The 27,450-nt window shown below is 40.8% G+C and overlaps 1 protein-coding gene across 4 annotated transcripts in view; it reads left to right on the forward strand.

Annotated features, from left to right (window-relative positions):
* The first annotated feature begins 709 nt into the window (after window positions 1–709).
* myo18aa (myosin XVIIIAa) overlaps window positions 710–27,450 on the forward strand; it is a 114,356-nt gene continuing 87,615 nt past the window's right edge. For 2 of the 4 annotated variants that reach the window (XM_060908507.1, XM_060908509.1), the window contains exons 1-2: window positions 710–872; window positions 1,683–2,729. In XM_060908507.1, coding sequence (XP_060764490.1) covers window positions 1,722–2,729 — 1,008 coding nt within the window. In that variant the 5' untranslated portion in view covers window positions 710–872; window positions 1,683–1,721. Of the gene's footprint in view, window positions 873–1,568; window positions 2,730–27,450 lie in introns of all 4 variants that reach the window. The other 2 variants (XM_060908508.1, XM_060908515.1) reach the window with 2 other exon arrangements.

Here is a 27,450-nt window from a genome sequence, read left to right on the forward strand (position 1 = left end):
TCATCTCATTATCTCTAGCCACTTTATCCTGTTCTACAGGGTCGCAGGCAAGCTGGAGCCTATCCCAGCTGACTACGGGTGAAAGGCGGGGTACACCCTGGACAAGTCGCCAGGTCATCACAGGGCTGACACATAGACACAGACAACCATTCACACTCACATTCACACCTACGGTCAATTTAGAGTCACCAGTTAACCTAACCTGCATGTCTTTGGACTGTGGGGGAAACCGGAGCACCCGGAGGAAACCCACGCGGACACGGGGAGAACATGCAAACTCCGCACAGAAAGGCCCTCGCCGGCCACGGGGCTCGAACCCAGACCTTCTTGCTGTGAGGCGACAGCGCTAACCACTACAACACCATGCTGCCGTCGGTTCTTTTGTGTCTAATTATGAAATTATATTAAATTCTATGACCAATGATTAGGCTTAATTGTTTAGCAAAGTTTCCTGATGTGAGGGAACAGAGCAATTATTTCTATTTGAGAGAAAAAAGCTAATAGTGTTAATTTTTTTGTTTATCAACTGTTACTTTAATAAAACAGATTTTCTCAGAGTAGAATGCGTTTAAGGAAACAGTCCCCACGAGGTTAGAACTGATTTACTAGGATATAATTAATAAATTGAGGAAAGGGGCGTGGCCACAGGGGTGGCACAGGGTGGCATCTTCCATATTATGATGTGCCGGTTATTTTACACCATGGAGCAAATAAAGCGGCCAGCAGGGGTCCGAGCGCTCAGTGCGTCCTACCGAGAGTGAAACCCTGAGAAGTGTGCTCTCACTCCGAGTGTAAACTCAGAGCGCTCACACTCGCAGACGCGCGCAGGCACGCGCACTCGGTCCGACTTGTACCGGCACGGTATCGGAGCGGTGAGTTCTTCCTAACCTTAACTTTTCAGGACTGACATGATCTAGGTGTCAGGTGCTAGAACTGGTCCAATAGGTGAGAGCTTTGGACTGTCAGGAGTGATATGAAGAAATGCGACAGTCATGAAAGTGCTGTAAAGATGATCCTACATGAAATTCACCCATATGTAGTTTACTTTAAGAACCTAGTATTGGTGTAACATTTATTTACTATTTTCCACTGAACTTTTGTTAATCCCAGAGGCGTTATACTACTTCCGGAAATGCACCTCCAGACCTTTGTGCTGGAGTTCTTATTTACTCGGTGATACATTAGTCAGATTTTGTTGCGGTTTTTTTTTCCACCTCATATGGAAGATTGTTCTGCAGTTTTTTTTTCTCTATATCATCATAATAGTAATTAGTATAGCATTTAAAACCTAAAATGTAAATTCGCCCTTGGAGGCTACCTGTCATTAAAGGTAAAGGTAAGCCAATGGGAATGCGCAACGTCACACAGTAGGCGGTTTTCTCAGCCCACTGTCTCATGGATTTGCGCGTGGAATGTTTGTTTGGAGACACATGGCCAAATGTGGCCGGTTAATTGTAATAAAGTAATTTTTATGAGCTGTGATGCTGATTTTGACGCTTGATAACTCAGCTGTTTTGGATTTGAGCTTGATTCTCTTCTCTGCTGTTCTACTTCTTTCTCTCTTCAAGACTGATGCATGTTCCAGCTCCAATGGATACCTTGTCAAAGAATAGAGGGTGTATTAAATGTGACTGAAATCCAGCTCTGAAGTTTTTTTTTTGTTTTGTTTTGTCAAATAATAGCACGGTTGGTTTGGTGGAGCTTGAAATCTGCAGTCGAACATGTTCAGCCTGACCAAAAAAGACAAGGAGAAGGATGGGGTGAAGAAGGACAAAAAAGAGAAGAAGGACAAAAAAGAGAGAATGTCCCAGGCTGAGCTGAAGAGCCTGGAGGAGGTAGGTGTGCGACGGGGATTCTTTAATATACAGCGTGGTGGTTCCAAAAGAGGATCCAGGGTCAAGTTGGAGATCTCTGACCCGATTCCCATCCAAGTGGTTAGCAACCCAGAGCTCACTTTGATGAACGTGACTCACGAGAGGATCAACAACAAAAGCAGCATGCTCCTCGATGTGGGCCATATAAGCTCCAGTGACAACATTAAAGGAGAGGCTATGCAGGACGTTCAGTGGTCCTCCTCCAAAGAGCAGGCTTCTAGACCTGGATCCCTGACAAAGCAGGAGTCTCCGGTAATGAAGCTTATTAAACGCTTATCCTTCTCTCAGAAGACCAAAGAGGAGAGTTCCTCAGAAGGATCAGTTCCATCAGGACCAAACTCGACTACTCCTTCTCCACAAATAGAGCCCAAGGATTTTCATCATGTGCCCAAATACATCTCCCATCGACGTGCCCCACTCAAGAAGGTCCAGATACCCTTATTAGTGGATAAGATGTTTCCAGCAGACTTGCGTTTACCTGCTGTCATGCCTCCTGAGGTCCCTGAACCCAGGGAGCTGGAGCTCCAGCGGCGCAAAACCGGTGACTTTGGCTTCTCCCTACGGCGCACCACCGTGCTGGACCAAAAACCTGATGGTTCTGTCTACCGGCGTGTGGTCCACTTTGCTGAGCCTGGGGCTGGCAGCAAGGACCTGGCTCTGGGCCTGGTGCCAGGAGACCGTCTGGTGGAGATCAATGGGTTAAATGTGGAGAATAAGAACAGGGATGAGATTGTGGAGATGATCCGGCAATCAGGAGAGACTGTCCGTCTGAAGGTGCAGCCTATCGTGGAGCTAAGCGAGCTTAGCCGATGTTGGTTAAGAAACAGCTCAGGAGTGCGTGGTGAGGCCTATGAGGTAAGAAAACATCTACTTCCTGTGTTATTGTAAAGGTGGAACATTCTATGTCTGACATTTGGGACATTTCTGACTTGTGTTTGTGCCTGACAGTTCTACAGTCTGTGGATCAACCCTGAGGTTCAGTACCCTCTGTCTTAACCTCCTAGGGCTTAGCGGTCACATGCGTGGACAGCACTTTTTAGAAATTCGGAACAAGAATCCACATATGTGGACATACTTTTTCTCTAAAAGTACATCTTATCAAAAGATGATGCTTAGTTTTTATTCTAATCAGCCCAAATAGCAAAGAGAAATAAAAAGTGCATGTAAAAAAACAGCTTGGGCCTTAGGAGGTTAAGTGCTGGTGTTCAAGTAGGTTTCCAACAACTACTCTAGACGGATTGGCTACTCTAACATGCACCTAGGTATGAACGAGTGTATAATGATTTTGAGTGGCCTTGGATCCCATCCAGGGTGTATTCCTGCCTTGCACCCGGTGATGCCAGAGTAGGTTCTTTTTGATTCACCATTTAACGACTCTGAATGAATGAGTATCCTGTGACTGCCATGTGGATTTTCTTTTACTATTCATCGGTTTGTTCCTTTATGATTTTGCCTCTTACCATGTCTGAAATTTGATTATAATCTGTTAAGTTTGCCGAAACAGTAAGACAACTAAGTCGTTCTATCGCTTGTTCCTTGCAGCACAGTTCGGGAGGAACTCCACTGTATTGTTTCATTTGCAGAAGAAGCTCAGAGCCAGGATTCAAGTTACAGTATAGCGATCTGCCTTTTTTTTTTTTTTTCCTTTTTTGGGCTCGCATACTGAGATGCCTTTGAAGAGATGTGTGTAGGTTGAATGTATTTGCACATGATTTTGGGCTGTAGTTTGAGTGATCCTCTGAGAAGAGGATGTTGGCCAGGTTGACGTCAAAAAAGGCCTTTGTTAACCCGGAGTGGTGTTCATGATATCATCAGTGTTGAGTTTCAGCAAGGCAATGCAGATGCACCTGAGGGAAGAAACCCTTCCCTTGCACTATCTCTGTGATCTGTCATCTTTACAATTTCACACAGTCACTTCCAGATGGTCTAAAGTACAAATACTGACTTGTGTGACGCAGGTAGGACGGCACATTCCTCTAAGCTGCTCTGTCTGAAAATGTGTGCAGTGAACTTGCAGCAATTTTTGATTTAATCCTGCAAATGTAAAAAGGCTATGTACCACACTTGATATTTTCTACCTTCCTTCACTGCCTTATTCCCCTGTTACCCTGTGGCACTGTTTCACATCGCATTCTGGTCCTGCAAGAACAGTGACCCAGTTTAAATATCTGGGCTGCACTGTTTGGTTTGCTTTCTCGCTCAAGTTCGAACTCCTCCGAGTCATGTCTATAGCACTGTAACAATACTAAATTGGAGGAAATTGTGGCTAGAAGAATGTAACATGAGATTGAAAGTACAGGTAGCCTCATACTTGAGGAAGTAAAAGCCAAGACCTTTACATGGAACTAGATATGAAAGCGCCTATGTTTAAAGTTACTCTATAACACTCATTTGCCGATTTTATTAGGCACAGCTATGAGAGAGGTCACTCTGTAGATACACAGTTGCTGACCCAAGCCCATTTATTGCATTTTTTTAACCTCATAAGTGTTGTTAATGAACAATTAACAGTATATGGCTGTATATATGTATAATTATACATAGTTTTATTACTAATATCTAAATGCACTGTGTATAGCCAAAAGTATGTTGACACCTGACCATCACATCCATACGCATTTGTTCAACATCTCATCACAACCCGTAGGCATTGCTAAGTAGCTGGCCCCTTGCCTTTGCCATTGTAATAACTTCCACTCTTCTAGGAAGGCTTTCCACTAGATTTTAGAGTGCATTTATGCTCATTCAGGCACAAGAGTGTTTGTGATGTTGGACAAGGAGGCCTGGCTCGCAATCAAGTTCTAGTTCATCCCAAAGATGATCAGTAGGGTTGAAGTCATGGCTCTGTGAAGGCCAGTCATGTTCTTCTACACCAACCTTGGCAAGCCATGTTTTCGTGGAGCTTGCTTTGTGCACAGGGGCATTGTCGGGCTGGAACAGGTTTAGGCTTCTTAGTAGCGTTGAAGAGAAATTGTAATGCTACAGCATATAAAGATTAATTCTAGACTGTCCCATGCTTCCAAGTTTGTGGCAACAGTTTGGTCAAGGTCCACATTTTGGTCTGATGGTCAGGTGTTCACAAAATTTTGTCCATATAGTGTGTCATTTGTCATATTTTCGACAAATAATATGGCATATAAACCACAATTAATATAGAACTTCTAGGTCTGTCCATATATGTAGAGTTCACCTGGAAGCAGACCGAGACCACCTCGCTTGGTTGTTTTGGTCTGCACCAGAGTGTAATAGCTGTGTTCTCAACTACACCAAGGGTGAAACGCAGCAGGGTTTAATTCAAGCAGTCAACATCCCGCAAACTTTAAAGCAGTCTGAGCAGTGGAGTATTTAGGCTGGAGGTGATTATGACAAATGTCTGATAAAAGTCAATCATCACTCCAGGCAGATAGAACGTGTGTGCATGGTGTGTAATAGAGGTTGTTTATTTCCTTGTGTGAACTGAAAGGTTACCTTTACACAACGTAAGGAATGCAGCTGTAGAGTTAGGTGTGGTACGATTGCAGGGTGAATGGAGCGCTAGTTAAAGGTCTGATGGTGGCACTTTGACCTGCCACTTTGTTTCACAATTGCATGGTTGTATGCTTCATTAGTACTGAGACAAGGTGCATGGAAATGACAAATGATGCCTTTCCTTGTAGAAAAGCAGTTTGGTGAGATGCTGTAGGTTCTCAGTTATCTGGGTGTGGTTGCTAGCTCAGAGTCTGATGAGGTTTATTTGTCATGTGCTATCTCTCATGTTCCTTCCAAATAAAGTAGTAATAAATGTTAGATGCAGTTAATGCTCACAGATCATTTAATTTTATGCCCTGATCATTCGCCATCGTTTTCCACACACATCTCCAGAGCTATTAGGTGCTAAACAGAGCCCAGTCTGATCTGAATAAATGTAATAAAATGAATAACCGTTTTATTTGTTTGGACTTTATATTCAGGTTCCCACCTCCCAGTTTGGTAACTTACCAGTACCACTCACCAGATAGCTCTCCACTATCGCATGACAGCTACCAACTGGGAGATTGAAGACTAACACGTACTTCCTCTGAGATCATTTTGAACTGCTGCTCATGTTGTATCACAGGGCAGAAGAAAACGCTGGCTGCCCTCTTTCACATGCCTGAGCTCCTAGATACTCATGATTGGCTAGTGTTGCTGTGATTGACAAGGAGAGAGACTATGTCCCTCCCACTCAGAGAGCACATCCAGTTTTGCTTTGTCGACTCCACACCATGAATGGCTGTGGCATCACTGGGATTCAAACTCATGATCTCTTGATGATGCGTCAAGTGCGTTTCTGCTGCACCACTTGGAAGACTTCAGTTTTGAATTTTAACGTTGAGGTTTTCCGTGTACAGGATGCTGCGTACTTTCAGCCATTTGTAAAGCCTATTCATCTGTGTGCCATATACAGTATATGAAGTACAATATAAATAAGTGATTGATTTTTATCATCTGTTTGGAATGCTATTGACTTTCCTTCAATATCCCTCAGGTTGGTGCACTAATTTTTTGCTCTCTGCAAGTGGAGATAAAGGCCTGGGCCATGTTTAGCTTGTGGCCTTTCACAATTCACTTGTTAAAGCAGCGCTAGCTCCCAGTTGTTTGTTTTTAATGTCGAGAGAACTGTGATCTGAGGGATTTGGATCAAGATATGTTATAAGAGAGCCTTTTGGGTCAAAGGCTCTGGTGTTTTAGCCGTGCTTGTAAAAGCATCGAGAATAGATGAGGGCTCAAACATAAGGGCAGATGGTGAAGCTCTCCTGAACTGAATTGCATTTGAGATGGTTGATGGCAGCTTTACCCTCTTCATGGTCTGCTGTAGGAAAGCACCACTTCGTTGGCCTTATAACTGTCCCAGATTCCACCATTACAGTCGTAGTGCACGACAGAGAAAATGATGGCATTTGGGAGTGACCTAGAAGCGGGAGGACTATAAAAAGATCTGGTGATTTTTATAAATCTAGATCATGTATCGCAGCAGCTGTGGTCTATTTTGTGAGATTTGGGATGCTACAAAAGTGTTAATTTGTGCTTTTTGTTTAAACGTGTTCGCAAACTGGTTCAGAACATCCAGTCCAAGAGTACAGGAAATGGGCCTGTCCAACAAAAGTATCACAAAAACTCAAGGCAGAACTGTCAGCTTAGGAATTCTGTCATTCCTAAACGTGCCCTTCATCATTACTGAACTGGATCTGCAGGTTTTCAGGTTTCCACCTAACAGAAGTGTGCGCAGCAGGGACTCTGGCACGTTTTAGCTTCCATTCATGCTTTGTGCGTCGGTCAAATTCCAGTTCTTCAGTGCCACACCCAACTTAACCTTGTACAACTGAGTGGCGATCTCAGAGATAGCTGATTACCACTGAATTAGCCTTCTCTAATCATAGACTGTGTGTTTGTTGGTGTTTTATTTTTCATGGCCTATATAAAATCCAAAGAGGTCCAGAAGGTGAGCTATAGAAAATGGAGCCCTGAAAGAGCTCACCTTCTGGACCTCTTTGGATTCTTTCAGAAACTTTTTTTGCTTTATATTAGTGCTGTCAAAAATGTCGCGTTATTAACGCGTTAACTTGACTCAATTTTAACGGCGATAATTTTTTTATCACGAGATTACCGCTCTGTGACATGATGTAGGTTTTTCATAAGTTTTTGAAACTGCCAGGAACTTGGAACAGAGACTTTGCTTAGAAAAACGATAGCAGCTAGGCTGTAATGCCACGCCCCGCACAGCCAGAGTCCTCTGCCCTCCCCCGAAGAGCCACGGTGCTCGGCTTAGGTTTCGTTTTCCCATCGGCGGCTCCAGCCCGACTTTGCAGTGGCTGTGACAAGACGTGTTATGCTCTGCAATAAAAAAAAAACATTGGTACAACCAGTGTTCGAACTATGCCGATATTTTCGGGGGGTCCCTTTTTTCCCTTGGGGGGGGGTGCTTGCGCTTGTCTCAGAGCACGGATCTCCATCGTGCGCTCACTTCGGATATGCAAGTGCTGCCCGTTACACACGATTGCTATGTCAATAAACATCATTTTGCCAATATTTTAGAGACCCCCCAACATTTCCCAAATCATGTTTTCAAGGGATCTCATGTCTGTTTCAGGGGATCTTGGATCCCCCGTGTACCCCCGTAGTTCGAACGGTGAGCAAGCCCATTCACTTTTTTTATGCTGATAAGAGAATTACAATGGTTTTTCATGTGACAAAAATGTGCGATTAAATTGCGATTAATCGCGAGTTAACTATGACAGTCGCGACATTAATCGCGATTAAATATTTTAATCGCTTGACAGCACTACTTTTATATTTATTTTGTCTTCCTATTAGAACATCAGACAATTTAAGAAATAGCCAAACTTCGAGAATCCATGCAGTCCAGTAAATTTTGCAAAAGGCCAAAAGTTTTAACTATGCAATGGGGGGGAACCCGAAAAAAAAATTCTAACAAGATTTCTGCGTAGTTTGTTCCCCTAGAGGTCACATGGTGCAATGAATTCTCAGGGGCTGAATCTGGCTTTCCACTGCCTAATTTTGTCATCGCGGACAAAAATCACACATCCTAAAAGAATATCTTTGTAATGAGTTGAGATTCCTGGCGTAACGTGTGCAGTCAGTCCACAACAAACTTAAAATCTCATCAGAAAGCATGCTGCTACGATGCTCATTTAAAATCAACTAATAGGATTTGTGCTGGTGTTTGTCAGGTTTGGTTGATGTTATGCAGAGCACTGTTTTGCTAGCCACTAATTATTCTGTTATGTCCTGCGATTGGTTTGGTTTCTCATCGAGGGTGGATTCCTGTGCTGCGCTCAGTGTTCCTGGGATAGACTCAGGATCCAGCTTCATTTCACACTGGAAAAATGAGAAAGATCCAACCTTGAATGCATTTTTCAATTAAGAGTAAAAGAAATCCCTCATCAAGGAAATGATTTTCAACAAAAACGCATGTCCCAATATTATTGGCACTCCTGCGTTTAATACTTTCAGACACCCTTCCCTTTGCCAGTAAAACAGGACTGAGTCTCTCCTGTAGCATTTTGTAAGGCTGGAGATACAGAGCAGGGCATCTGAGACAATCTCTCCAGATCATCCAGGGTCCTCGACCCTCTCTTGTGCTCTCTCCTCTTCAGCTCAGCCCACAGGTTTTCACTGGGGTTCAGGTCAGGGGACCAAGATGGCTGGGCAGAAGCTTGGTTCTGTGCTCAGTGAACTATTTTTGTGTTGATTTGGACTTCGGATCATTGTCCTGCTGGAAGATCCAACGACGACCCAGTTTTAGTTTCCTGGTAGAAGCAACCAGGTTTTGATTTAAAATGTCATGGCATTTCATGAAGTCCATGATGCCATGGACCCTAACAAGGTTTCCAGGGCCTTTGGAGGAAAAACAGCCCCAAAACAAACATCACAGAACCTCCACCATATTTTACAGTTGGGATCGGGTTCTTTTCATTATCACCATCCTTCTTTTAACGCCAAACCCACCTTGAGTGTTTATTGCCAAAAAACTCAAATTTTATTTAATCAGTCCAGAGAACATGGTTCCAGACAAAGTTATAGTAGCAAACTTCAGGTGCTTATGTTTGTGGTTCACTGACAGAAAAGCCCCCCCCCGGAACCTTCCAAATACTCTGTTGGCATGGAGGTGGAGTCTGATGGTGGTTTTGGAGACTTGGGAGAACCCCAAGATTTAACTTTCTTGTAATTCACCAACAGTGATCTTTGGGGATTTCTTTGCCTCTCTTACCCTCCTGCTCACTGTACATGGGGGCAAAATAAACTCTGATCCTCTTCCAGGCGAGTTTGTACCAGTTGGTGTTCACTGTTTTATTATTGCCCTAACAGTAGAAATGCACATTTTTCAGAAGAGTAGCTGTTTTTCTATAACCATTCCCTGACCATTCCCTGAAGGTCAACACACTTCTCCCTCATTTGATTTATGCGTTCTCTTTCCCATGTTGATGGATGACTAGGGGAATTTGGCCTCTGTGTCATCTCGTATTTGTTTCCCAGTTAATCAGGAAGTCATGGATTACAGCTTGAAAGTTCCCACACACTCTAATCAACTCAAAAATACTGTATAATTTTAAATGGGAAACATGCTTGTTACATTGTGTTCACTGTAATTTCCAGGGGTGCCAATAATAGTGGCATGTGTGGTGATTTTTTTTTTTTTTGACAATTTATTTCTTGACGAGGGACTTGGTTTTCTCTGAATAAATTTTTCAGTTAAAGGTTGGATCTTATTTTCAGTGTGAGGTTAAACTACTTCAATAAAAGGTGGATTCCCCCCCCCAACCCTTTTTACTAATGTTTACAAGGGACACCAGTAATTGTGGAGGGCACTGTGTATATGTACAGTGGTGGGCAAAAGTTTACATACCCCAACAGAATGTTTCGTTTCTTGCCTATTTCTAAGAGAAATTGAATGATGATACACAAAAACCTTTTTCACTTGTGGTTAATGGTTGGCTGAAGCTATTTATTGCATTCATTACTGCGTTTACTCTTTGAAAACCATGAAAACAACAAAAACTACCTAAATGACCCTGATCAAAAGTTTACATACCCCTGTGAATTGGCCTGAAAACCTGTACACAATTTGACATAAACAGGACTGAATGGCAATTAAAGGCAACTACCTTCACCTGTGATCTGTTTTCTTCTAATTAGTGGGTGAAAATAAAGTCAGTAAATTGTTGGACTTTTGAAAGAACCTTTTATCCGTCATCCAGTGCTGCGCGTCATCTTTAAGATTGAGCCATGGGAAAATCAAAGGACCTGCGTGAAAAGGTAGTTGAACTTTATAAATCAGGGAAGGGATATAAGAAAATATCAAAGCAATTAAAAATGTCAGTCAGCACTGTTCAAACAATAATCAAGAAGTGGAAAGTCAGGGGCTCTGTAGACACCAAAGCCCGTTCAGGTAGACCAAGAAAAATTTCACCCACCACTGCTAGAAGAATTGTGTGTGATGTAAAGAAGAAGCCCCAAATAACATCTGGTGAACTTCGAGATTCTCTGAAACAAGTTGATGTGGATGTTTCAAAGAGTACAATTAGGAGACTCTTGAGAAGAAATGGGCTGCATGGGAGAGTTGCCAGAAGAAAGCCCCTTCTACGCAAATGCCACAAAGAAGCCCGTCTATGATATGCCAGACTGCACAGAGACGCACCCCAAACCTTCTGGCAAGAAGTTGTGTGGAGTGATGAGACCAAAATTGAACTTTTTGGGCACAACACTAAACGCTATATCTGGCGAGGAATCAACAAGGCCTGTGATGAAAAGTACACCATTCCCACAGTGAAACATGGTGGTGGATCTCTGATGTTTTGGGGATGTGTGAACTACAAAGGCACTGGAAATTTGGTAAGAGTTGATGGCAGGATGAATGCAGACACTTATCAAAAAATACTGGAGGAAAATCTACACGCCTCAGCCCGGAAGCTGCGCATAGGACGAACTTGGACATTCCAGCACGACAATGATCCAAAACACAAGGCCAAATCAACTTGTCAGTGGCTACAACAGCATAAAGTGAAGGTCTTAGAGTGGCCATCTCAGTCTCCTGACCTCAACATTATTGAGCCACTCTGGGGAGACCTCAAACGTGCAGTCCATGCAAGACAGCCCCAGACTTTACAGGAACTGGAGGCTTTTTGCCAAGAAGAATGGGCAGCTTTACCATCTGAAAAGATAGAGACTCATTGACAACTATCACAAAAGACTTCAAGCTGTTATTGATGTTAAAGGGGGAAATGCACAGTATTAAGAATTGGGGTATGTAAACTTTTGATCAGGGTCATTTGTGTAGTTTTTTTTTTGTTGTCATAATGGTTTAAAAAGAGTTAACATTTTCTTGACAATAAATGGCTTCAGCCAACCATTAACCACAAGTGAAATAAAGGTTTTTGTGTATTATCATTCAATTTCTCTTAGAAATAGGCAAGAAACAAAACATTCTGTTGGGGTATGTAAACTTTTGCCCACCACTGTACAATAAAGGTTGTCATGATGCTAAGTCCAAACTTTTCATTTCTTTATTTCCAATTACTTGCTTTCTCTGTGATTTCCAGTCAGTTTTGGAGGCACTCCATCATGTCCAGTCATTGTCCTCTGGCTGTTCCTTCATCATTACTTTGTCAGTACCTCCATTAATTACATTTTTGGATCAGATATGATTACATAACGGTCCATTTTGGCGGCACACCAGCTACCAAATGCATGAAGTGTCTGTCTGGCTGGAAGATTGCCATCCACTCTGCTCGAGTCCAAGTCACCCCGGTCGCTTTCCCTCTTCACATCATTCTCACTTCATCTTCCTCTTTCTCAAGCTGTCACTCAGCTTCCTGCCATGGCGCTGTTACTGACTGTCAGTGTGCCAGCCGTGGATGTGGGAGGGAGGAAGAAATTCAGCCCTGTTTAGTGTTGGCTGGTTTCCCTTTTCACCACAGGAGCAGGAAGCGAGTCCAGACGTGGTTATTGGCTTACCACATAGATTGAGAGCGCATGATGGTGAACTGTGGATAGTGGAAGAAGAGACTTTTACACAATTATCACTTTGATTGCATTCAAGAATTGTCTTTTAAACTAATTAATATATAAAATCTAAAAAATGTCATTTGTGTGCCAGGCAAACCAATCAGATCTTTCTTTTTCTTGACTGATGATCTCATAAGGAAGTAAGAAGCGCTTAGAGGTTCAGAGTTGACTCTCGGAGATGCAGTTGTGCTCACTGGTGTGGATCTAGGCACAAATTTCAGTTCCTTTTAAAAACAATAAATATAGGCTGTTTAAATATTGAATTGCATCTTGGCAAAAAAAAAAAAAGAAGAAACACTGTATAGTGTTATAAATATCTAACATCTTTCTTATACCGTGGTTTATGTGGCAAATTTCCGGTGCCCTTTTCCGAATAAAACCTTTTGAACTCCAGTAGGCCTATTAACATGATTCTATCGAAAATAATCACACAAACGCAGTTCTGTCCGCCAATTGCTATATTCTACAATCGTATGATGACGTAATCATTATAGTTAGACAAATACTTTAATTCATAAACTCTCTGAAACGCTTATTATAATATATTTAGTGATTTCATAACTAATAATAACGGAACTTATTTATAGCTTATAAAATAGTTGAATTTATTAACTATAAATAATGTGTTGTAGGTGACTATTTACACAACAGTACATTAGGAGTTTGTAGATTCCTTGAAATCTGTTTTATTGCTCAATGATAACTTTAATTTCTATTTATTCTCACTCATGCTACACAACCACAAACCTGGTATATGGCATTTGTAACCCCTTATCATAGCCAATCTATGCATTTAAAAAATTTTCTGCATGATATTTGAAATTATTTTTTCTCTATTAAGAAGTGTTCCTATATTATTATTTCCCGATGAGAAATCATGACTCCTTTTTTGTAAATCTTTTGGCTCAAAAATTAGTGTCCTGGTTATACGCATGATGCCAGGTTTTCACGGTTTTCAGTGTGGTCTCCTGCACAGCACAGTGGGAGAGTTCTCTTCTCTCCACCTTATGGTGTGTGTGTGTGTGTGTGTGTGTGTGTGTGTGTGTGTACTGTAATTATTAATTATAAACCATATTTAAAGCTCTCCTTGCAGTTTTAAATTTTGACTCGCGTGTCACAAAGTAGTAACCCCTTATCACAGAGCCTTTTAACAAAATTTCATGTAGATTTTATTCAGGAAAAAATATTGGATCCAGAGTAGTGATAACATGCTAAAATGTACCTTGTAAGGTTATTTAATCTGAGAAATTAAAAAAAAAAAAACTTTGATGCTATTTATGAATTGAAGCTACAGGAGTCATTGGTGCGTAACGCATGTAACATGGTCGTAATTTTGTTGGACAGACTACGACTTTCACTTACCTTGCCGGCATCACATGCATTCCAGATTTCTCGTGCAGTGACATCACAGGAGTGTGTCTGGAGATCCCAATGACTTGGTGATCTCAGTCTTAACACTTTCGAGTAGGAATTTGCGAGCGAGCACCTGTTTCGCTTGTAACAGTTGGATGGAGGGTTACAACTGTACATTTAAATCCAAATAAAATACAACCCCGATTCCAAAAAAGTTGGGACAAAGTACAAATTGTAAATAAAAACGGAATGCAATAATTTACAAATCTCAAAAACTGATATTGTATTCACAATAGAACATAGACAACATATCACATATCAAAAGTGAGACATTTTGAAATTTCATGCCAAATATTGGCTCATTTGAAATTTCTTGACAGCAACACATCTCAAAAAAGTTGGGACAGGGGCAATAAGAGGCTGGAAAAGTTAAAGGTACAAAAAAGGAATAGCTGGAGGACCAAATTGCAACAAGGTCAATTGGCAATAGGTCATTAACATGACTGGGTATAAAAAGAGCATCTTGGAGTGGCAGCGGCTCTCAGAAGTAAAGATGGGAAGAGGATCACCAATCCCCCTAATTCTGTGCCGACAAATAGTGGAGCAATATCAGAAAGGAGTTCGAGAGTGTAAAATTGCAAAGAGTTTGAACATATCATCATCTACAGTGCATAATATCATCAAAAGATTCAGAGAATCTGGAAGAATCTCTGTGCGTAAGGGTCAAGGCCGGAAAACCATGCTGGGTGCCCGTGATCTTCGGGCCCTTAGACGGCACTGCATCACATACAGGCATGCTTCTGTATTGGAAATCACAAAATGGGCTCAGGAATATTTCCAGAGAACATTATCTGTGAACACAATTCACCGTGCCATCCGCCATTGCCAGCTAAAACTTTATAGTTCAAAGAAGAAGCCGTATCTAAACACGATCCAGAAGCGCAGACGTCTTCTCTGGGCCAAGGCTCATTTAAAATGGACTGTGGCAAAGTGGAAAACTGTTCTGTGGTCAGACGAATCAAAATTTGAAGTTCTTTATGGAAATCAGGGACGCCGTGTCATTCGGACTAAAGAGGAGAAGGACGACCCAAGTTGTTATCGGCGCTCAGTTCAGAAGCCTGCATCTCTGATGGTATGGGGTTGCATTAGTGCGTGTGGCATGGGCAGCTTACACATCTGGAAAGACACCATCAATGCTGAAAGGTATATCCAGGTTCTAGAGCAACATATGCTCCCATCCAGACGACGTCTCTTTCAGGGAAGACCTTGCATTTTCCAACATGACAATGCCAAACCACATACTGCATCAATTACAGCATCATGGCTGCGTAGAAGAAGGGTCCGGGTACTGAACTGGCCAGCCTGCAGTCCAGATCTTTCACCCATAGAAAACATTTGGCGCATCATAAAACGGAAGATACGACAAAAAAGACCTAAGACAGTTGAGCAACTAGAATCCTACATTAGACAAGAATGGGTTAACATTCCTATCCCTAAACTTGAGCAACTTGTCTCCTCAGTCCCCAGACGTTTACAGACTGTTGTAAAGAGAAAAGGGGATGTCTCACAGTGGTAAACATGGCCTTGTCCCAACTTTTTTGAGATGTGTTGTTGTCATGAAATTTAAAATCACCTAATTTTTCTCTTTAAATGATACATTTTCTCAGTTTAAACATTTGATACGTCATCTATGTTCTATTCTGAATAAAATATGGAATTTTGAAACTTCCACATCATTGCATTCTGTTTTTATTTACAATTTGTACTTTGTCCCAACTTTTTTGGAATCGGGGTTGTAAATTTAATCAGATTTTTTTTTTTTTTTTTGCCAAAACACACTATAGCAGTCAGATTTATATCTATTTCACGCACACACATACATACGCCTGGCTTTTATTTAAATTTAAAAATAGCCTTTTAAACACTATCTGAATGATCGTAACTTAGATGGACAGAGGATGTTACATGTGTGACGTAATTTTTGATTGGCGCTCAAGTGGATTTGGGAAGAATTACAATGAAAAATATTTTTCCATGTTTAACTTTGAGTTTAAGCCTTTTCATCAGTACACTAGAGTAAAATTGTAGTTTTATCTTATTAGAGTGACATTGGATTGAAATACCAGCACCAATTTTGTCACAAGACGGGTCTCCAAAACAGCACGTTATTTGACTTTTTTTAAAAATCCAACAAGATGCCTTGCTCATTTTTATCAATACTATCTAGCAGACATACAATGACCACAAAAATATATTTGCTTTTTATTTCTATTTATTCTCACTCGTGCTACTCAACCACAAACCTGGCATATGGCATTTATAACCCTTTTATCATAGAAAGAGCCACCAATCACATCGAGAATTAAGCAACTTTGTAGAATTTTAAAAAAATTAATGATTATTTCCACTATCTAATTCGCGCTGGAAATAATGAAGACTCTTGGTTTTTGGTTTCAAGTTTCTTCGTGACGCTGTCTGCATGTTTACGTTCCAAAACTCTATATGGACAAAATTTAGTTGAACATGCCACCACGTGTTGGTTATGTTGCAGGCAGAGATGGAACAATCGATGAAAGTCATACTAATCTGTTTCCCTGTGGCACTCCAGCCTTTTTTGCATGTTATATGTTCACAATCACACCTTATTCTTGTTTGTGTTAGTCAGCATCATTTGTATAAACACCCTGACACTGTTTTGAGTATTCTAGCTGCCTTTTTTTTTTTTAATCAGTTTGGTGGCTGTGTGTGTGTGTGTGTGTGTGTGTGTGTGTGTGTGTGTAAAGGATTAAGATGATCCAGAGCGTCGTTCTTGTCTTTACTGTGTTTGTAAGGAAAGCATACCGTGCCTTTTTCATCGGGTCATATGAAACTTTGGATGTGCAAGAACGCGTGGTGCCAGCAAGCCTAAACTCGCTCGGCCTATCTCCACCAGGCACGCTTGCTACATCCGGAGGCTGTTTGTGAATAATCATCAGAGAAAGACACCTGTTTATTGCTATGTTGAACAGTGTAGGATGCAGGGGGAAGAGGAGGAGGAGGAGGAGGAGGAGGAGGATGTGTTTAGAGTTTGTGAACCTGTCACAGGAAGGTATCTTCATTTCGACTGTTAGTTTATAACTAATGCTTAATTAAATCTGATCATATGACCCATTGTGCAAATTTTAACAACCGTCATGGGGTTATGTTTCATTCAATTTTATACAGTTGCAAAGACAAGTACTTGCTTGACTCAGTTTTTACGCAAACACCCATAATTTCATTGAATTCCTTTTTTTTTTCTGGCACATTTTCCTCCCCTATTTTCCACAAAAGCATAAAATTTGGCTTGTTTTAGCATCAAATCGAAGTGGGTTTTTTGTATAGCAGCTCCTGGAAATCCACTTGATGCCTCAGTACTCGGTACCAAAGGGGAAGCCATTGCCTAATGGTTAGAGAAGCAGCTTTGGGACCAAAAGGTTGCTGGTTTGATTCCCTGGACCAGCAGAAATGGCTGAAGTGTCCTTGAGCAAGGCACCTAACCCATAACTGCTCCCCAGGCTGCTCTGGGTATGTTGTACGTCTACATCGCTCTGGATAAGAGCGTCTGCTAAATGTCTGTAATGTAAACGCACACCTGATCCACTTCACCAACACTTTGACTCTTGACAGTTCCCTATTATGCGTAGACTTGTGAGATCGTTAAGGACGGAGATGAAGCATTCTCATCTTGCATTAGCTCTGACTAGTACCTTTCTCTGTCAGTCACTGCTAAAGTTTCATTCTAGTGGATTTTTAACTTTATAAATAAAAACTAGCACTTTTTTTAATGCAGGTTGAATTCTGTTGAAATTTATATGAAATAATTTGGACAAAATGAGTGAGCGCTAGCCCCGCCCCTAACCCTAGCCTAAAAGGAACATTCTCGCATAAAGCTAAATTTATATAAAATATTTCATCATAGTAAGTAATATTCTGTTGCACAGTATTGTATCACTTAATGCCAGTATTTATCATAATTTATTTTATTGAATTTTGTGTTGTTTTTAAATTTTCACACACTGATGCAGTAAATGAAGATGTAATTAATTCCCTGGCAAAACAGCAAGCCAGAATTTGTTTTCTAAGAGTCGTGCTGTTGGTTGGCAGGACTGTAAACATGTACATAAACATTCTCACTTTACTGCATGTCACTTTTCCATGCTAACAGAAGACGGCTGCGTTTACAAATGATTAGGAGGGATACTCAGGCAGCTAGATTGTACAACAACTCGTTAATATTCGCTAGAAAAGGCTTGTTCTCACACGAGAAAGATGGCTAGTAAGATCGCTTGCACAAAGATCGATAATCGAGTTAGCTAACAGCATGGTAGCTACTCATGATGTTGACTGGTGCAGTTCTTTTTCTGTATATTTCGACTCCGATATTTATGGCTGGATGTCCCGGTGTTACAGTAACTCAAATTCTTGTTGTTGAGTTGTTTCTGTCTCGTTGTTTATGAAGCAGTTAGCTGTCTAAGCTTTCCTGAACTTACTGTTATCTGGTGAGAAGACCAAATATACAACTTCTGACTCAAGTTCAAATGGTTTGAGTACTTTTTAAGAGTTGCATTTTTTGAAGAATTTTATGTATTATACATTTTGATGCAATATGAACAATTTCAGTTTCACTTTTTTTTCACCTCTATTAATAATGCACTTAGAGTTTTAAAGGAAGTGAAGTGGAGGGAAAAGTTTCAGACACAGGAACACACTCCTTATTTTGATCACTACAGACTCCTATACAGACTGTCTTTTTATATTATAATCTTCTTTTTCATCTGATTTCAGTCATAAAAGAAAGAAGCAGATAGGATTATTTTCCAGTAGTTCGGACACTGTTGTCCTGGACTACTGATGAATATGATGATGATGATCACCAGCCAGTGTTAGCATTTAGCATTAGTAGTGCTAAAAATAAAATCTGGCTTTAAACAGAAGCAAGGCCCATGCTGGATTACTGATAAGCAGGGCCTCATTGGACAGATGGGAGCTTCTGATTTTGTGCCAATGACCTGGTAGCCCAGTTTGTTTGGTTTGGCTGGGCCAGAGTTCACATCACATGTGTTTTACAAGCTCTTCAGTTCAGGTGTGGAGTTTGATTTGCTGCTCTTCACATTTAGTTCAGGGTTCGATGACTTCAGTTGGCCGAATAAACTGATGTTTGGTCTTGTTTTTGGAGAATTGTTACTCTCGCACTCCTTTTGTCCTGTAAGCAGAAATGTACCCATCAAGAGCCAGAACATTTTGGTGGTTTTGATCACATGCTGACTTTTATATCATATATGGAAGAATTCCGTTGGGAAGAATGGGAAAATTGCCCTTTGTTCCCCTCCTGACTTTGCCTACTTTTTTGTTTCATAGATAAAAATGGCCAAAGGTTTTTATTTAACAGCCCCTCCCCCCAAAAAAAAGGGGGGGGGAGAAACAAAACAAAACAAAAAAAACGAAACAGCAAACATGTTTTGCTGGAAAAACCAGCATCCAAAATTGTGACCCCCCCCCGATATGAATTCAGAATCGGGAGTAGCTTTGTGAATCACAGCTATCATCATATTTTTTTGTTTTAAATATCCTTACCCACAAAATGGCACCATGATCACTTTAATATACAGTACTGTGCAAAAGTCTTAGGCATATGTAAAGAAATGCTGTAGACCAAAAATGGCTGAAAATCATCTTATTATTTTGGCTGCTCCCGTTCGTTTGGGGTCGCCACAGCAGGTCTGTCCTGCATATATGATTTGATCTAGATTTTACACCAGATGTCCTTCCTGACGCGACCCTCCCCAGTCTAACCAGGCTTGGGACTGGCACTAATATGCACCATCTTGTACAAACCCAGTGGCTGGGTATTTTACCTAATCTACATGTCTTTGAACCGTGAGGGAAACCCACACAGACACGGGGAGAACATGCAAACTCCACACAGAAACCCTGTTGGCCGTGAGGTTTGAACCCAGAACCTTTCTTGCTGTGAGGCGACAGTGCAAATCACTATACCACTGTGCTGCCCTAAGAATTGGCTTGAAAAATTATGAAATGACATTGAAAAAAAATATGATAAACAGCAGTAAGCCATAATAAATTAAACAAAGTCAATATTTGCTGTGAGACAACCCTTTTTGATTAAAAAAAAAACTATTAGTCTTTGGTACAATGAGTGCAGTTTTATGCGGAAATGAGCTGTAGGTTTTACTGAGCATCTTACAGAACCAGCCACAGTTCTTCTGGACACTTTTGACTGTCACACTTGCGTCTTCATTTTGCACCAAAACCCAGTAGCCTTCATTATGTTTTTTTTTTCTTTTTTTAATCTGAAAAGTGCTCTCTTATGGAATATGCTGCTCAGATACAGTCCCCCCCCCCTTTTTTTTTCCCCTGTAACATTTAGTTTTGTGCTTGGGGGGGGGGGACAAATGTTTGGAACTCGAAAATGTTTTTGTACCGACTCACTAATGTAGAAGTCATAAAAGAGAAATCTATAACAAAGTTTGAATGGAAAAAAAATAGGGTGCCTAAGACTTTTGCACAGTACTGTACATCATTGATTATTTTCCTAGAACAGCACACCTCCAAGTGGTTTTGGTTCTTTTCTACCGTGGACTTTCCGTAACAGGGTGGATCTTCAGTGCCCAGTTTTTGAGATTTGTTAATCTTACAGTACAGAGTGCATTTCAGTGCAGTCCCATCGTTCCTATTCCCTTTTAGACATGAATGATGGTCGTCTTGTTTCTACTTGTTGTTGTGCCCCACAGACGAGTGAAAGCCACAGTAGGCCATTTCCTCTCATGTTTGCCATGAATCCTCTTTTTTCAGTCTAGTCACAGTTTTGTACCAGTCCATATTTTCTCGTCACACGCGTGTCATTCGACAGGCCTCGGCCCAGCCACTGTGCCATCTGTCAGCATGGCACACGCTCCTGCAGAGCATGTGCTGTGCGTCATATCTGCCAGGCTGCTTCCGGGTTTGGATCAGTGCCGATGAGGGGATCTCAAATCCAAAAAACATGATGAATTCTAATGAACTGAGACTAATGTGGGTTAATGTCATACCATGACACAGTTCACTTGGCAGTTCAAGCAGCTTATCATATCTGATCCACCTGTCTGACTGATCTGGAGGTAAATAAATGAGATATCGTATGACTGTTTGCCCACCCTCTGTTTGAAAAACTGTACAGTTGACATTGTGTAGGTGAGACACGCGTCTGTACCTGTAAATGGAGTGTGTGAGAGAGCTGTGCTGGTTTTTACCATATACAGTAATACGTTTTCTCCTGCACTGCTGCAGAAGAAAAAGGCTTTGATTAGTTCGAGAGAGGCGTCATGTTTGTGAACTGAGTGATCATGCTTCAGGTCATTTACATGTATGATATGAGTGTAGAGAGAGTGAAGGAATGTGATCTGCTTCCATCAATTCATTTTACATTTCTGCAGAACAGTGGTTCATTCAAACCTTTTTGGTTCAACTTGGTTCTTCTGTTTCAAGAACTATTGTCTGTGATGGCTGAGATATTGATGAGTTGGATGGATTAGATGGATGATCATATGTGTTGTAATGATGATGGATGACCAATTAGAATTGATGGATGGATGATCAGATGGGATGGGATAGTATGGAGAGATGATTAGATGATGGATGGATGACTAGATGAACTGGATGATCAGGTGGTATGGTATGGAGAGATGATTAGATGATGGATAGATGATTAGATGCAATGGGTGAATAGATGGACGAGATGGATACGAGTTGGGATGGTGATGGATGGATAATTAGGTGAACTGGACGATAAGGTGGGATGGACAGATGGATGATTAGATGAGATGGATAAGAGTTGGAATAATGGATGGATGACCAATTAGAATTGATGGATGGATGGATGGATAATGGATGGATTGATGGATGACTAGATGAACTGGATGATCAGATGGGATGGAGAGATTAGATGTGATGGACAAGATGGATATGAGTTGGGATGGTGATGGATGGATAATTAGATGAACTGGACGATAAGGTGGGATGGACAGATGGATGATTAGATGGGATGGATAAGAGTTGGAATAATGGATGGATGACCAATTAGAATTGATGGATGGGTAAGATGGGATGGAATGGACAGATAATGGATGGATTGATGGATGACTAGATGAACTGGATGATCAGATGGGATGGGATGGAGAGATTAGATGTGATGGACAAGATGGATATGAGTTGGAATGGTGATGGACGGATAATTAGATGAACTGGACGATAAAGTGGGATGGACAGATGAATGATTTAGATGAGATGGCTGATGAATGGATGGGAGTTGGAATGATGATGGATGACCAATTAGAATTGATGGATGGATGAGAAGATGGGATGGGTAGATGATTATACGAGTTGGATAGAAGTACGAGATGGATGGCTGAGCTGTATGAGATGGATAGATCTCATCCACTGATATGATGGAAGGCTAGTTAAAGGAATAAAGTAATGGATGGGTGAAATGAATAAAAAGCAGGATGTGGATGATAAGAATGAAATGAATAGATAGGATGAATGATTGATGGAAGAAGGGGGTGAAATGTAAGGTGGAGCCAGGGATGGAAGGATAGGCCAATGAGAGATGTCTGAGACTCTTTAATAGGATGAGATGGGGAGATGGATGAATGAGAGCAGGGTGAGACTGATGGAGTGATGTTTAAATGAGATGGGAAGAGAATATAGATGAATAAGATGGAGGAATAAAGCACATGAAGTATTGGAGACATTAAGTGAATGAATGCAAGGAATCGAGGGATCTGATTGGATGGATGATGGTTAACCAAATATGATTATGAAAATATAAGTACAGTAATTTAAATATAGCATTCAGTCACTAGTTTGTTGGGTCTTATGAGGGAGTGTCAGAAATGGGATATATAAAATTTCAACAAAACTCATTAGAGAATTTGCGTTTTGGTTAGAGTTAAGTGCGATTATTTTGTTCATGTATTAACTTGATTTTAACTGCTAATGGATGATTAGTTCCCTGAATTCAGCCTCTCCTTATGTGCTGATGTGATTGCACCTCTTACTTACGTGCTTTTAAAAGCTGCTCATTGTTTCATGTCAAAGTGATTCATCTTATTATGAATCATTTATTAAATGTTTCACCACCTGGCAACGGGAAACATAAAGAGTTAGCGGCCAGAAGGATGCGAACTTGTACTCCAGACCTGCCTCAGAGCAACCAGAGATCTTCCCATCATATATGAGCCATAAAGTTTCACTTCGGTTTCTTCCAGTGTGCATGAATTTGATTCGTTCCGAGTTTTGTTGTGACAGAACTGAAAATGTGTGCATCTCTGACTGGAAGATGAAGTAGTGAACTGGAGCCCCCTGGTGGCTGTCTGTTGTCATCGTTTTGGATGTGTGTGCCGTGCAGATTGCCCTCATAATCATCTCCCCACCCCACTGTGCTAATTTTTACCCCTCTCCTAGATTTCAGAAGTGTATGTGGTAACAGGACTAACTTGTTTGTGTAACCTTTAATGTGTATGATGTTACCAAAAAAAAAATAATAATAATTGCAACCTTTGGCAAGTTGCTGTAGTATAAGTGGAATAAAAGACTTTGGGAGCGTGCTGTTCGTGCTCTAGGAGGATAATCAGCTTTGCATTGTTAACAGGAACGCCATTTCATGACTCCACCGTGTGTGTGTTGCTGATTATTTTTCTATAATTGTGCGTGTCGAAGTGTTTTGTTCCTTAATTATGATGCTGTGTCTGTCACAAGATTAGAGAGAGGGATTTCTGGGTGGGGTTGGATGGTTTGAGTGGACGGTGGTGGGGGCATCCATGTTGCTGTTTGGTTGTTATTTTTAGCTCCGTCAGTATGCTGTGGCAGCTGTTCCCCTTTCCCTCCTTGCGTTCGGCATTAGTTTACCTCACAGCTCACTTCACACACACACCAGCCTGGACACACACAGACCTCCACCCAACACGTACAAACCGGCTTGGATCCACGTGAAGGCAGGGATACACCTGGATTGTATTTGTGAGTGATCGAGATGGTATCAGAGAGACTGTGTGTGTGTGTGTGTGTGTGAGAAGATAAGAGTGCCAAGACTCCACGGGCTTTACTGAGGCCTCTTTTCTATTTATAGTGAAGCTCAGACTGCTGATGAAGGTTTCAGGCCTGAGTTAGAGAGACTGAATGAAGTCTGCAGTGACTCAGAGAAAGTCTAAACATGTGGTTTACTTAATACTGTAGTGTTTCTCACACACACGTTATTGTTCTCACAAACTGCAAGCTATTGTCCTCGTACCAGTATAGGACGAGGATGAAATTGACTTGAGCGTTTGTGGGCTGGAGATAAAGGAAACGTAATGACCGTCTTTTTAAAATCCATCTTTTATTTTGAATTTGAAGGCGTATCACACGTTTTATCTCATGGCAACCCTGTAATTTTCATCACCAGATTAAAACATTTAGGTAGAGCTGTCACTCGAGCTGAGGATTAAAAAAAGGCACCAAAATACATTGTGATACATCAGGAATAATAGTTCTTGGGATAAAAAAAAAGTAATAATGTCATATGCTTGAGCTAAATGATGTTTATCCACACTATATATTTCTCTAATTTGTAAAAAGCTCTAATTCCAGGCTTTAGTTTAACATCCTGGCTATTCCCGAGCTTTGTTTTACAGCCTGCTTTTGCTTTCTGAATTTTAAGGGGAACATGCACGAGTTTGATTTGGACATGACCTTCGCCAGCGTAATCTCATACGAACTGTCTACGTTTTAGAAAAGGATTGAAACAGGAGGACACCATGAAACAAAACGGGCTTTTCAGCACGAGTTTGATTTGAGGGTTTGGTTTGTTTCAGGAGATCAGCTATGGCAACAAACCTTTCTTACAATACACTGATTGATTTAACACTGAGTTATTAGAGGCGCATGTTACGAGATCTGAGAGAGGTTTTAACAAACGTGTCTTTATAGTTACTTATGAAGGCATGAAATGGCAGACGTGAAAAGAGTGTTATGAACTGACACTTGACTATATATCATCCGATTGCTGCTTTTCAAAAGCGCTACGTGTGCTGGGCATCTGCCAATATTTGTTGTTTTGCTTGAATTAATTTGGTATGTTCATTTACTTTCTAAAGTGTGTGTGTGGGGTGTGTCTTGGGTATCCAGTTTATTTCCGTGTACAAAAGTTATCGATTTTTTTTATGACTACTTGTACATTATCGAATTAGTACAAAACATTTTAGATTCTAAATATTAGTTTTCCACCACATTAATTTTGTGCTGGAAAACTAATATTTAGAATCTAAAATGTTTTGTATGGTACAAAAATGTTTGTGTGTCAGTAAAGAAAGCAGCACATTACAAAAGGGACCACTTTTCAGATTAAAACAAACAAACAAAAACATAATGAAGGCTGCTGGGTTTTGGTGCAAAATGAAGAAGCGAGTGTGACAAAGTGTCCAGAAGAACTGTCTGGTTCTGTAAGATGCTCAGTAAAACCTACAGCTCATTTCCTTAAAACACATTGTACCTTTTAGACTATTCCTGTATCAGAAATATTTTTGGACTGACTTGAGAATGTGGATATCGTAAAGTAAAAATCTATAGCAAAGTTTATGCAAAAGGAAAAAAGGTGCCTTAGACTTTTTTGCACGGTATTATAGCTGGCATATTTCTACCTCAGATTCTGATTGGTCAAAAGGTATGTTCGTGTATCTTGAGTTACATTAATTGTAATATGGTTATACATTATAGTTTCTTTGGTAACTTACACAGGGACCTTCTGGGACTTTCTTAAAATTAATGAGAGAGAGAGAGACTGCTGATAGAATGGATCTTTATAGCTGATGTTAGAAATAACAGGAAGTCGCTATGTAAAATGTTGCTATAAATGGACAATAATGTTCTCATTCTTTATGAAATCAAAATGTTAGTGTTGTTAAACCACTTGTGATTTAAGAGGAATGAAACACTGGGTGGTATTATATAAATTTTAGTTTCCTGTTTCCTGTCGGTCCTTTGTCTATATTGTAGTGGAAGGATTTTTTTTTTTTTTGGCATGTATTTTCATTGTGTCGTTGTCATTTTGTCATAAAACTTGGTTCTTATTACTGACTAATCCATTATTAACAGACAAATGTCTCAATATTTGTCTGTTAATATAGACATTTCTGTTAATAATGGATTAGTCAGTAGTAATAACCAAGTTTTATGACAAAATGACAACTACACAATGCAAAAGGGGAAAAAAAACCCTTCCACTACAGTATAGACAAAGGCTAACTGAGCTATTACATAATCTGTATTGATTTAAAGAAAATGTTTCCATCTCATGCTAGTTCAGGACATGCCCTCGTTCAGGCTTAGGTTTCTTCTTGTCTTCAGGCTGTGTGTACTTCTGCATGTCTACACATTCACCAACCAGTTCAAACGCTGTTTGAATGATCCACAAGCTGCATTCCTGAGTGACTCATTCTGCCTTTTCCTCCATTTTCCCCTCTCCTGCTTTCCCCAGCTGATAATTTTATGCCGCCACGCTCCATAGCCCACCTGTCCAGTTGTTTCACTGTGAGGATCTGCCAGCTGTGAAACACCTGTGCCATCAGTGCTCCATCTCATCTACCCAGCCCCTTCTTTTACAATTCTTTCTTTCTCTTTCCTCCGTTGTTCTCTCTCTCTCTCTCTCTCTCTCTCTCTCTGTCTCTCTGCTTCTTTTGTCCCGCTCGGCCCATGACCACAGCGCTGCCTCCATGGCTTTCTCATCACGCTTTTCATTCTGGGAAAAAAAGGAAAGTGGAGTTTCATTTCTGTGCTCTTTTTGCTGCATGTATACTGCATTTGTTCCTTGAAAGGAGTAGGAAGTTGTCACAGCAAGTTCAGTTTGTAGAGTGCTCAGCGTAAATGAGTGCACCCCCTTTGAAAAGTAACATTTTAAACAATATCTCAATGAACACAAACAATTTCCAAAATGTTGACAAGACAAAGTTTAATATAACATCTGTTTAACTTATAACGGGAAAGTAAGGTTAATAATAAACTTAGTTTTACTCAAATTAGGGTGGTGCAAAAATGAGTACACCCCACAACAAAAACTACTACATCTAGTACTTTGTATGGCCTCCATGATTTTTAATGACGGCACCAAGTCTTCTAGGCATGGAATGAACGAGTTGGTGACATTTTGCAACATCAATCTTTTTCCATTCTTCAACAACGACCTCTTTTAGTGACTGGATGCTGGATGGAGAGTGATGCTCAACTTGTCTCTTCAGAATTCCCCAAAGAAAATAATTTCTTTCCACCACAAAGGTGAAGGCTACAAGAAGATCAGCAAAGCTTTACTTATCAGTCAGAATACTGTAGCAAAAGTGGTACAAAAAATTAAGAAAGATGGAACTGCAACCATCTCACAGAGATGTCCAGATCGTCTGCGGAAGTTAACACCTCAACAGGAGCGTCTTCTGATGAGAAGGGTTGAAGAAAATCGGCATGCAAGTTCACTGCAGTTATCTAAAGAAGCAGAAAACCAAACTGGGGTGACTATTTCCCGTGACACAATACGGCGTACACAGCAGAGGAATGGCATGCACGGATGCCGTCCACGAAAGAAGCCTCTCCTAAAGCCCAGGCACAAAAAAGCCCGCTTAGAGTTTGCCAGGGC

The sequence above is a fragment of the Neoarius graeffei genome, chromosome 25 (assembly GCF_027579695.1).
Source record: "Neoarius graeffei isolate fNeoGra1 chromosome 25, fNeoGra1.pri, whole genome shotgun sequence".
Lineage (NCBI taxonomy): Eukaryota > Metazoa > Chordata > Actinopteri > Siluriformes > Ariidae > Neoarius > Neoarius graeffei.